Source organism: Nipponia nippon, unplaced genomic scaffold, assembly GCF_047370975.1.
Source record: "Nipponia nippon isolate SJK-2023a ecotype South Korea unplaced genomic scaffold, ASM4737097v1 scaffold_3, whole genome shotgun sequence".
Taxonomy (NCBI): domain Eukaryota; kingdom Metazoa; phylum Chordata; class Aves; order Pelecaniformes; family Threskiornithidae; genus Nipponia; species Nipponia nippon.
In genome coordinates this window covers 94,331,717-94,344,306 of record NW_028262347.1, presented here as the reverse complement: position 1 = coordinate 94,344,306, position 12,590 = coordinate 94,331,717, and the positions used below count along the sequence as shown (strand labels likewise).

Sequence of the window (12,590 nt, the reverse complement as noted above, 5' to 3'; positions counted from 1 at the left end):
TGTGAAAGTTTTCAAAGATTACCCTGAAGCTCAAAACAAAACCTTAGGTTAAGGATTACAAGTGTCTGTCTGCAGCATTTTTTAAAATGTTCTTTCTTCAAACTACAGGATTCCCCCTTTACAAATCCCCAAATTTTGATGGAAATTTCAAACTTGACCTATCTACTGAAAGAGGTCAGATGAAATTAGAGGAGCAGATTTCCTTTTCTCTCAAGAATAATAAAACATTTAAACCATGGGCAAAATACTGATACACAATTAGGAGCTTGTTATGAGTGTTTACATGTATGCATACATTGCATTGATTTGGACTCCTGTGGGGAAATAACTTTCTCAAAGTAATCTCTTATGACATAAGAAACCTCCATGAAATACTCTTCTCTCCTCAACTGTGCATTAGAGGTGAAATAACATACCTTTAAAAACTAGCCAGATCAGTCCTTGTTCATCTGCACACAATACATTAAAATGTTTAACTTTTCTATGTGTCTTTTTTTGGTTTTTCCTTTTCTTTTTTCTTTAGTAAAAAAGTCTCATGCTAAAAGCCTGCAAGTCTGTTGGAGAAAGACAATTTCATGAGAAAACATTGTAAGCATAAGCATAATCTCCTCCCAAATCTCCTGTCTAGAGTCCTATAATTCTACACAGTCAATGACTTAGAATAACCCATACATGAAGTGAACAGTCAGGAGAAATAGATACTTATTAGAATTATGACTTTTATTTTTATTCACTAGAGCAACATTGAGGAAAGAATTTTTACATAACAGGTCTTTAAATCAACTTTACAAGCAAATTCCAATATACAGTATTTACTCTGACCTGGGTTAAAAAAACAAAAACAACAAAGCAGATAGTAAGGGTACCTCTTGTTTTAGCTAGTATTGAATTTAAGATTTCACTGACACTGGAATTATATTGTTTTTATTGTGGTGCTTTTACAATTAAGTAGGCAGTGAGCAGCTTTACCACAACAGTGACTGAATTTCCTTGATAGCATAGTTGTAAGATTACTATACTGAGTCCTACCACCAGGGTCATGTATTAAATCCACTCTGCTCAGAAAAAGCCACTATAACGAGATAAGGAATAGCTACGGAACCCCAATTCAAGAATGGATTTCCATTTGTATGGCAAGAAAAATGTCCGCATTAAGAGGATCATGTCTTGTGCAAGAACAGAAATACTTCCCCCCCAACATGCAACCTACCCAAGTATGACACTTCAGAATGCGCATATGGTTGTGACATGCAAACAAAGTAAATCACGCAAATGGTATTCAGTTTTCTAGCATCGTTACAACAAATCAGCATTTAGATCAAGGATGAAATGAATTTTACTGACCTGTGATGCAGTCTAGTTGCTATGTCTAGTCTCACTGCTATGAGATTTAAGTTGAGGAACCCACTTTTTTTGGAACCGTATGAAGAATTCGGGGCCATTTTGGATTTTCAGGGCCTCTGTGATTATTTCAAGACAGCCTAAGAGATACTATTGCACTTCTTTTCTCAAACAAAAACATACGCTGGGAACGTTATTCTTTAAGGGCTATGCTAGTCCTAGGGAAGTTTTGCCATCGGCCTTGATTGGCAGTAGGAAGTGCCAGCTTCAGGGAAGGGGAAGGTAACAATCTGGCTGCATCATCAGAGTTAAAATTCCACAGTTAAATTAAAGTCATTGCACAACAAAAACTCAGTACACTATATGAATATTTTTAAACATGCTAGAGTGCATATCAATTCTGTGAAAGTGATGTGAAGATACCTTGGAAACGGCAACACTAGCAGGGAAATTAGTTTCAAACAAAAGCCACACACAGCAGGAGGCATCTAGATTATTTTAGGCACAACTCCAAGCAATAAAGCTCATTTAAAGTGCAATTCTGTTTTTGTCATTTGTGTTTATTCACTTGTTAAAATGCGTAATTGCCTCTGTACACACATACTGAACAGTAGTTTAATACTTTTGTGAATATTGCACAAAAGAATGAGAAATCAGAAACAAAAAAATGGCAATAAACTAGTTTTAGAAACCTAAAAAAACCCTGAAGGTATCAAATCCTTTAATTTATGCATTTAGGATAATCTGCACCAGTACTGATCATATATCTGCACCTTCCATAAGGCAGATAATGTTACCTGAAAATACTTAATCCCATTTGACAAGCTCTACACAGCACCCTCTTATCCATCTCCCCCCAACCCCCGTCCTTCACCAAAGTGAAGCTTCAAACTTCACTTCGCTACTTCTCTTTCAGTTGCCCATCTACTGATAGGCTTTGCTCATACTCTGGACTTAACTATACATGCAACAGAGCCTTCCCTGGTAAAGTCTGAAGAGCCAAAATATGTAGTTTTCTTTAGAGGGATGCGAGGTTAGCAGCTGAATACAAATTCAGGCTAGCATCTGTCTCATCTGTGATCAAATCCTGCTGTCTCCAGCTCAATGTCTCACTAATCTGTCAGAACAAAATGGGGAAATGATATAACAAAGAATATAATCTACTTATGCTCCTTTAACACAGAAAAAAATAACCCCACATAATAAATATATTTTTGTCCTTCTGGGGGAAAAAAAATTAAGAACTATCTTTTTTTATGAAAACCCTGATCATCTCTTTGCTACGTTCCTTAATTTTCAGTAAAGGTGCAGATAGATAGATATCTATACTTTTAAATGTAAACAGAAAAATTTTAACATCACTAAATCAGATTGGTGACACCTCCAGAATAAGAAGCAAAAGAACTCATGGTGAAATATCTCTGTCAATAGCGTTAAGTGAAAATCATCTTTTTATACAAAATCATATACAACTAAAAATAAAATCAGCTTCTCTTCAAGGAAAGTAAACTTAAAAAAAAAAAAAAAACACCTTCCATAGAAATCTATATGGACCAGAAAATGAACCAGGAATCTGATCTTTCGCTCAGCAGTTTTTAAACTCCTGAGAAACACAGTTAGCTGCCAGGAGCTAGTTTTGGGGAATATAAAAATTCAGTTTTATTTTCTTAACAAAAGTAAATGCTAACACTGAAGGCCATCTAATTCAATGCTTTTCAAGGAAAGAATGAATTTTTCCTGGAGAATAACTGTTACAGCAATCTTGAATTGTAGTTATTTTCATCCTATATCAAGTGTAACAATTAATGTTACTCTTGTTACTTCGTGCGTACATTGTCTTCGCCCCAGTTAACCGGAAGTCCTGCAGGTCTCTTACTTCAACTTGATATAAGCAGTTCTGAAATAGAGCCTCCCCCCTACCCATTTTTCTCCCAGCTTTTCATTTTTCCACCTCATTGTCAGTTAAAAGAATTTACAGCGTGACAAATCCAAAAAACTTTCTTGCGTATTAATTATGTACTGAGAAATTCAGGTGAGATGATTCTATTTTTTTCCTTCTCCCATCCAACTCAGGTATCCATCAGGATACCCCTAGTTAAATGGCTTATATTACAGAAGATGATTATTGATCTTATCTATGAAATGTCTACACCTATTCACTTTAATTCTCTCAAAATAATACTGTAATATGTCAATGTCCTATAGCCAAAGCCTAGAACAAACTATTACTATGTTTCATTTTACTGACATTATACGCTGTTCAGGGACAGATTTTGAGCAAAGTTATTCTAACAGCCTTCTGCTGATGATTTTAAAACCAATTCAAGAACAGAAAAAAAAAAACCCAACTGGTAACATCCAAGAGACAGTGATAGGAAAGAAGGGAAGAATTAGAGCTGTAACATAACATTACATTTCTGGAAAGCTTCACTGGATATGCGTATCTTTAACTCACAGTACATATGTCATGGCCCCATAGTAGCACCATGATGGGCATATATTTCTAGACCACTTTCAGAAAAAATACTTCTCCTAGAGAGCAGAAATTTTTTTTTTCTTTATTTCCCCAAAAAGCTCCTTCCCAGTTATCATGCACTACTTCAGAAGTTACAAAAAAAATTTACAGAAACCCCAAAAACAAAATACACATCTCTGAAAAACTCTTAAGAGTACCAGCTCTGGATTAGGACATAATAAGATTGCTCAAAGCAAGTAAGTGGGGTTAATTAATTATTTTTAAATAGTTGCTTTTTTTTAATACAAGTTTTATTCTGTAAAATAGTTTCAAATCCTTACATATATGGTAAAGTTTGTGCAAAATTTCAAGTCAGGTACTTTAGAGTCCTTCAATATTAAACAGAAATCAATAAATACAAGTAGTACAATAAAAGTTAAAAAATATTAATTAAAATGGATGTTGTGCAACCTCGACATAGGTGTTATGGACCCCTTATTCCCAGAGGCTCCCTACTTACCAATTCATAAGAGCCTGTATTGGAAGGTTTTTGCACAAGTATCCTTAGCACTGCGTTTCAAGAATCTACCCGGTAATGTGTCTATTCAACACAATAAAAACATACCACAATCTTTTAACAAATGATGATGTTTAAGAGAGAAGATTTGTTTCACCCTGTGAAATCTGCTTATTGTCTGTGAACAGTGAAAATGGGATAAATAAGGAACAGAGCAATTTCAGATTACAGCAAAACAAAACAACACAACCCACCCAACCCATCAGATTAAATAACATTAAATATGTCAGTCTTGAGATAATGATAAATACAAGGATTTTTGCATAGGCCTCTGGAATACAGAGTCAGAATTATGGCCAATAAAACATCTGCTACTAAGTCTAATTTTCCACCACTCTAACCCAGCGAGTACTCAGAACCAAGAAGTTAAACTTAATAGTAATTTCATTGTCTAATAACTCAAATCAACAGAGGTAAGAAATTATTTCTGCCATCCTGAAGCACATAGTGCAGCATTCTAGTATTTGTGGTCACCACAGACTTCAGTATTTGCTTAGTTACCAAGATCACCGGGCAATACAATCTTTAATACAGACCTATGATATAATAAAACACTCTCTCAAGAGAAGCTGCACAGCTCACAACATGAGCCTCAGAACATAACAGGATGGAGTATGCAAACACTAAAGAAAGATGCTATTTTTAATATCAACTCAGGATTTGCAGGCTGTAGATAAAGCAGCCTCAAAGGCAGTCAATACATAGGAAATAGTTGAATGTATGGCATCATTCAATGAGTTGTAGGTATGTCCTCAATGTGTCTTTGGTTTAGGGAGGCGGGAATGCCGATTAGCGGGCAAACTATCACCAGCATGCAAACTCGTATTCTGTGTTTGCGCATTTTCCTTTCTCTGTACCGGTGGCTTTGGGATGTTAGTCTTCAAACAGGTGTTTTGAGGCTCTGCAGATACTGGTGTGGATTTCTGACTGCTCATTTGCTTAGATTTAACAAAGGACATGGTTGGTGGGCGAAGTTTAGACACTTTCTGACTCTGTTTACCCTTTAGGTTATCCTGACCAGATGTTGGCTGTAGCTGAGTCGAACTACTTGATGGTAGAAGCTCAGGTTCCCTGGAAGCAGCGGAATGGTTTGCAGATCGTGCGAGAACGGCCATTGAAGGAGGCACTAAAGCATTTGGGGGCTTTGCGATTCTTAAAGTCTTTGGCTGAGAAGCCTGGTTTGTGAATGAGGGTTGACCTTTCACAGCTAATTCAGTCTGCACCTCTCTAGCATCAGCTCGTGGAGAGGTCTGAAAACAGGAACGAGATGGTAATGCACCTTCTTTATTACTAGCAACCTCGCCAGGGTCTTCAGAATTTTTATTTTTCAAATTTTCCAAATATGATATATTCTCATCTTTTATGTTTAACTGTATGCTCATTAAAGTGTTTACATCTTTCAGGCTATTTGTGAGAGAGGCATTTGCAGCATTTTGATTCTGATGATTGCTATTTTCATGCAGACCATGTTTAGGATATTCACTGTGGGCCTCGATATGTGGCATTTTTATTAATTTTCCCTGGGCGAGGTCTGTGGAACTGGGAAGGCTGCTGGAAGGCTGTAGTACTTGAGGCTGTTAAAGAGAAAAGAATACAATAATATATTAGGCAAAGATAACACCAGATAACATTCTGAATCCAATGTGCGCTGACGGGATGCTTGATAAGGGCTGTGTATCTGTTTTTTTTAAATCAAAACTTTGACTTTGGCAAAACAGGATGGTTCATGGGACATGTACAAATGTGACTTGTAACTTAAGTAGAAAAAAATATACTAGCACTGAAATACCCAACAACATAAAGATAAAAAAGAAACTGATTAGCTTAAAAAAGAAACATGAAAAAGGCATGGTTGATGGTTTTGCCTAAATCTGCAGGACCGCGTAAGGATGGCACATGAGTACTGATCAATTCCGATTCAAGTCCCTAATAAACAAATGCAATGGCTATCAGACTGTATCCATCTTAATTTCTGTTCACTGCATACTCAAGTTAACTATCCCAAACCTTTTATCAATGTTCCATACTGTACAGGCAGGAAAGGAGTTTAATGGACCACATGAACTTACATTGCATTTTCCTTGCCTTACTGAGGTCAGAAAAATTCGATACGGGTATGTTGTAATTAGGTTACTGACTGGACTTAGGTAACTGTTTTATCTTGAATGGATTTCAAATGGGCTGATAAAGAAACCATCTTCAACAAAGCAGTACAGCAAAGTACATGTGAAGTTAGAGATCATATACTACTACACTGATAACAAACAGATAAAGATAACTTAATTTTACATTTTTTCAGAAGATACAATCTGATCAGACATGTATCAGACAAGAGAACTGCCAGTACCTCTTCTGGGTCATTTCTATTTTCTCTTTGCTCTTCCCTGTAAAAAGACTTTAAAGATTAATATGTGCGCTATCTTCACAAACACATCCTAGACCTGCAACTTTTATAAAGAAGTTGGAAGAATTATTAAAAATTCTGCAATTCATGGCAAAACCCAAAACCTATAGTTTTAGCAAGTTTCATGTTTGGATGATTTTCTCATTTTCTTTATAAAGGAGGGGAACTGAACTACTACAAGCTAGTCTTATCCCTAAACTACTTGAATTCTTACCAATTGACCGATTGCCTGTACATAGTAAACAGGCTTATAATATTTGTTTACTAGCGTAATATAGTCAGTAAAAAAGAAGCAGTGTTTGTCTTTAAGAGATTTGACTAAAAATGTCACTTCAGTCACTCTCTTGAAATCTTCACAACTCCTAAATGAGAAAGCCAATTATTTGTCTGGTCTTTTTAGCTCTTCTTAGAATCAGCAGGAAGAATGTAATGATAGCTGTGCATGCCAGTCTTGTTACATTTCTACGACGACAGCACGTCTTGGGATTCTTCAAGCTTTTCATCTTTTCCCTGGCAGGATTACTACTGAAAACTGAATCCTCAAAATTCCTCATCAAGAAAAAAATTTAATGGTAATGAGAGAAATATCAAGGTTTCTCAGTTGAATTTTGGTTTACTAGTAGTTTTTCCCCCTTTAGAATATACCGGTTCTACCTGTAAGCAAAGGCAACATCTAAGCTGGACCAGTGACACCAGCAAGTGAGACACAGGTAAGTGCAAATATGTTGAGCAGTCTGAATACGATTGTTTTGGAAAGAGGGAGGAGGAGAATAAGGAAAAAAGCGCCTTCAAAATGGTGTCAAAATGAGTATCAAAACATTATTCCTAATGTGACCAAAACTAGCTTAACTTTGTGAATCCTTCTTAACCAAGCAATCCTACAGGAAAGAAGTACTAAACAAAATTAATAATTCAACACATAGAGAGTTACAGCTTAAAAAAAATTAATCCTCCAGATATTTTTGTCATTTTTCAGTGTTTATGTAATGGGTTACAGAAGTCATTATCCTTCCAGCTTACAAACTGACAGACAGATGTTAGCCAAAACGATTTATTGATTTGAGACCTCACCTGCAAAAACAAAACCGCTAAAAATGAGTGCAGAAACCAAAGCACTATATACCTGATTTCCATACAAATACTTCAACAAGTAATTCAAATTTTCTAATCCTACGTGAAGTAAAAAATTAGTACATTTATAGCAAAGAGTATTGTGTCAAATTCTAATATGTAAAAATAATTGTCAGAAAACTTTTTCCCCTCACCTAGAAAGGGTTTCTAAATGCCAGTCTTCAAAAATGCAGATAAATATCTAATCTGAGCATTACAAATCTAACTTTATACCAAATAATCTTAGTTATCAGCAAAATGAAAAATTTGTAAGTTACAGAAGAAACTAAATCTGTATGGAAAGTTGAGTTAAACACAAAACCATCTGAAATACAGCAAAGAAGCAAGCTTTTGATAATGCTATTTCGAGTTCTTTTGACAAAAACTAGGTATTATTTGAGCTTTTCCATTTGCACAATTTTGCATTTTTAAATATAAAAATAGCCAAATACCTATTTTACTCATTATCCTTCATAACCTAGAAAGGTCTCAGCAGCTTAATATCCAGAAAGTTAGCAATTCAAAGGTAGAAAACAGCTACATGCTCAGAATTATAAGAACACTAAAGCTATGGTATCGTCTTTGCTAAGTTGTTTTAAATACTGTACTGTTTTCTATTTTTGTGTTTCTACTTAGTCAAAGTCTGTCCAATTATCATAATTACAGATTTTAACCTCTTCAAATTGCTACATGCATTAACATTGAAGATGACGCTGAAAGCAGAAAAACACCACTTCCAAAATATGCAAGTAACAGTTCACAAGGTATCTAACACTGAAAAGTGCATTATCTTCATCCACAGCTTACATCTTTGCCTTATACACAAGTTTTTCTTTTATTAGGGAAGTCTTAATAAATTATGACCATGTTATTAGTCAAAAAAACAGCCAGCAGAAGGACTAGTACTTGGTGAATTCCATCACAAGAAGGAGGGGGAATAGAAAGATAAAGAAGCATTCCACCTTCTAGGCACAGTATTTTATTTCATGGAAGTCTTAAAAAAAAGTTTGTCATCTGCATTGCTTTGAGTGCACTTTCGGTAATATTTCGGGGTGGGATAGACCATGACTTGGTGTAGACTATTATGCTAACCAGACTTCTGGTTTTGTCCCATGAAGAAAATACTCAGGTGGACGAACACCTGCATTCCTATGGGATGCTCCTAAAACGTAAAGTTGGACTCTAAAACATTTCAAGTACAACGTAACTGAAGAAAATTAGTTCTCCCCAAATTGAGAGTACATTAGACAAAACGTTTTGTGCACATGCTTTTTTTTGCACAACAAAGAATTAGACTTTTCTGTAGCAGCAAAAACTTCAAAGACTTGTATGCATTGATGCACCAATCAAAATTATTAAATTGCAGTCCCTACCACATTAACTTAAGAGATTTTTCTCTTATTTCTCTCAGGTAGAACTGGCTGTTACATCATCCAGAGAAAAATGACAACATATCCACAAAGAGGATTACCATTACTACACAGTTATTGAACCACTGAGATAGCACTGGCTTTGTGTTGGAAAACTGAGACATGTTATACTGATAAAGAAGTTCAATCAATGTGGTCATGACAGTGATATTCATTGCAATATCACTACTTTAAAATTCCCTCCAGTTTTGTTTTGGTTATCCTGTATCTCTAACCTCAATCCCCATCTCAATTCTCTATATAATACCTCTGTAGAATGAAATAAAGGCATTTTGTCCCTGCAGTATTTTGAGAAACGAGGGAAGTGAAGCAATGAGAAATTTGAGAACTGCATGCACATCTCCGATAGACATGCATCATGCATAGGGTATAAAAACCAACAGTGAAAATGCGTGAGGAGGAGATGGGAAGAAATCTGAAGTTGTACTGTACCACGCTTTATCACAGAAGTAATGGACTAACTTCTCAACTCCTTGCCAATGGCATAATGGGAAAGCAGAGACAAGAAAAAGACAAGGACAATGATGTCAGAGGACCAAGACAAAACAATGAGCAATTGCCATGACAGAACTGCAACTTTTCACCATTTAAATTGCAATTACCATGTCCCCCATTGTTTTTTAATCCACCTTCCAGAAACAAAGGTAGCAATAGTGTTTAAGTAATGCAGTACAAACAATATTTATAGCAAGACCTGCATGGAATACCTTTGCTCTTATAACTTGAAATCTTTTAACACAGTTAATCTCTTACACTTCAAATATGTTTAGAGCTGTAACTAGAATTTGTGTGTATGATTACAACTGTATACATCAAAAATATTTGCATCCACGCACATACATGTTAGATATCTAACAATGAACAACAATGTTGTAAGATACACTGTATTACATATTTTGACCATGTTGCCCATACTGTTTAATAACCCATCTTCCTAGCAACTCACTCACGAGCTTGAAGAGACTCCAAACTACCAAGGTTTTTTGGTTTTGTTTTTTTTTTGGCTTTTTTTTTGTTCGTATTTTTGTTTGTTTGTTTTGGGGGGGGGGGTGGGAGGGGGACACAAACTCAGCTGCATAAGTTTTTCATTTTCTGATCAGTTCTGACATCCCTTATCTCACTGCCTTGGCACAGGATAAGCTGTCACTTCACAGGCCTTCATTTGAAGACACAGCCTTACCAAAAGCCTACACTAGGCAACTCTCATTTTCTACCTCTGGAAAACATCAAGATTTCACACCTTAAATCTGTAGCATTTGTCAATACCTTCATTTTAGATTTTTTTTTTCTCCCTTTTAGCTAGCTATATTAAACCCATATTTCAACATTGTAAAATAAAGATTCCACACTATGGAATATGACTTCAAATAATGATACAAAACAACCTTAATTTTTTTTTTTTTAAACCACCACTGATGGGGGGGGGTAGTAAAATAATTGGCAATATGGCATAGCATTATTCTTTTTCTGGATAGCCCATATAAAAACCCCAACTTAAAGAAAAATACTGTCTTTCTCAAAGAAAAATTACTGAAAGTAATATATAACTACATCAAGGCAGGCATTTCATCCATAAATACAGATATATGTGCAACAAACAGACAAATATGACCACACATAAAATTAAGTTTTGTTTGCAAATAGATACTTAGTTAGGTACAAGAGACATTCCTCTTGTAGTCCAATCTGCAACTACCTAACTTGGGAGAAGGGAGTTTTTCTTAAAAGACATTTCTTCCTGTAGCTGAACACTCATCTCAGAGCAAAAATACATATAAAGGACAGTAATCTAATGATTCCAGGACATTTTTAATAATTTGTCACTCTCTTAACATGAGTCATAGAACTTCCAAGATAATATTCTGAAGCAACTTTGTTCTGCTCGCAGCAACACTTTGTACACCCTACAGAGAACCCGAATCGGTCAATACAGGTTTGGAAACATTTCATAGTGTTAAGCAATGCACCCTTGTTTAAAAAAAAAAAAAAAAAAAAAAAAAGCATGAAAAAGCAAAGCCTGGACTGGACTCATAGTCAATGTGCATACAACAGCTTTCTTGCTGGTGATAAAAAGCTACATATCACCTGCTAGAATTGCCAACATTACCTTTATTTGCAATGCTTACACACAAGAAGTCTAAGTACTTTTTCCATGAAGTGCTTAGTAAGCAGAGATGTGAACAACTCCAATGCTTGGGTAACAAAACAGTTTTCACCTGTGTTTCTGTTTGGAGAAGTACTTGGGGCCAGAGGCCTAGAGAAAGTGGTATAGTATTCTTGTATTACAACAAGAGTTCGTACTTGGTTCACTGACAATGTGTATTCTAAATACTGTGTTTCTAGAGCTGCATCATTACAGCTCCAGAATAAAAATGCAAAAGTTTTAAATTGTACTGAAGAAAGTTTGCTATGTCATCAAATTATATCCTATAACCAAGAGAAAAATAAAGGACCATTACGTAAGAGTTGAGTTCAAGATACATGGGAGTTAGAGGAATAAAAACATACAATTTTGTTCATAAAATGACAAAAACCAATGTACTATTATGAAAGTGTTTATGAAATACAAAATGCTGAATTGTTTCCAAGGCTGTTGAAACAACATGAAGTTAATAAAAGTATTAAAAATTAATTCTCATTAAAAGTGCAAAACATACATCCAATTCTAAAGCATGTTAACGAAGTGCAGTGATAGGGTAAGTGCATAGGGCAAGTTAAGCAGTAGGTATGCTAACATTGTAACTGGTGCTAATAGAGAAGAACTGTCAGTATGATAGTATTGTAATATTACGTAGCAGCAGTAATTGTCATATTACCGTATAGCAGCAGTAAAATTATATTACAGTATACAAACAACTAAATATGAACAGTTTACAGATTTATACTCTCATAATCTGCAGTGCTTGTAAGTGATCTATGTATCCATCAGCTATCAACAACAGTGAAGAAACCTGAAGTATTCACAAGCGCAGATGATATTTTAGGTTTGGGATCCAGAAGTTAGAGAAGAAATGCTTGAATTCCAAGGTCTCCAGACAGAAAACACAGCCAAACAAAAACTGAGACTACTTCATGTTCCCATAGCCTTCTCTACACTATTGCAAAAGAACACTAACATTGATTTTAAGGCTGTTTTCCTATTCTCGGTGGTGACACCCAGCTCACTGCTTGCCTCGAAACCCCACATTTGGCATTCCGTACTAGCTCAAAAACCAGCAGACCTAAAACCACTGAACCAAGGGAAAAGGTAACGTGGGGAAAGAAGGATGCTAG

General features: G+C 35.6%; 1 protein-coding gene across 8 annotated transcripts in view; it reads right to left on the bottom strand.

Moving 5' to 3' along the window:
- Positions 1-701: 701 nt before the first annotated feature.
- The window catches only part of CCSER2 (coiled-coil serine rich protein 2), a 76,352-nt gene continuing 64,463 nt past the window's right edge, over positions 702-12,590 (bottom strand). For 4 of the 8 annotated variants that reach the window (XM_087766267.1, XM_087766265.1, XM_087766264.1 and 1 more), the window contains one exon: positions 702-5,947. In XM_087766267.1, coding sequence (XP_087622393.1) covers positions 5,126-5,947 — 822 coding nt within the window. In that variant the 3' untranslated portion in view covers positions 702-5,125. Of the gene's footprint in view, positions 5,948-9,749; positions 9,790-12,590 lie in introns of all 8 variants that reach the window. The other 4 variants (XM_087766269.1, XM_087766270.1, XM_087766271.1 and 1 more) reach the window with 2 other exon arrangements.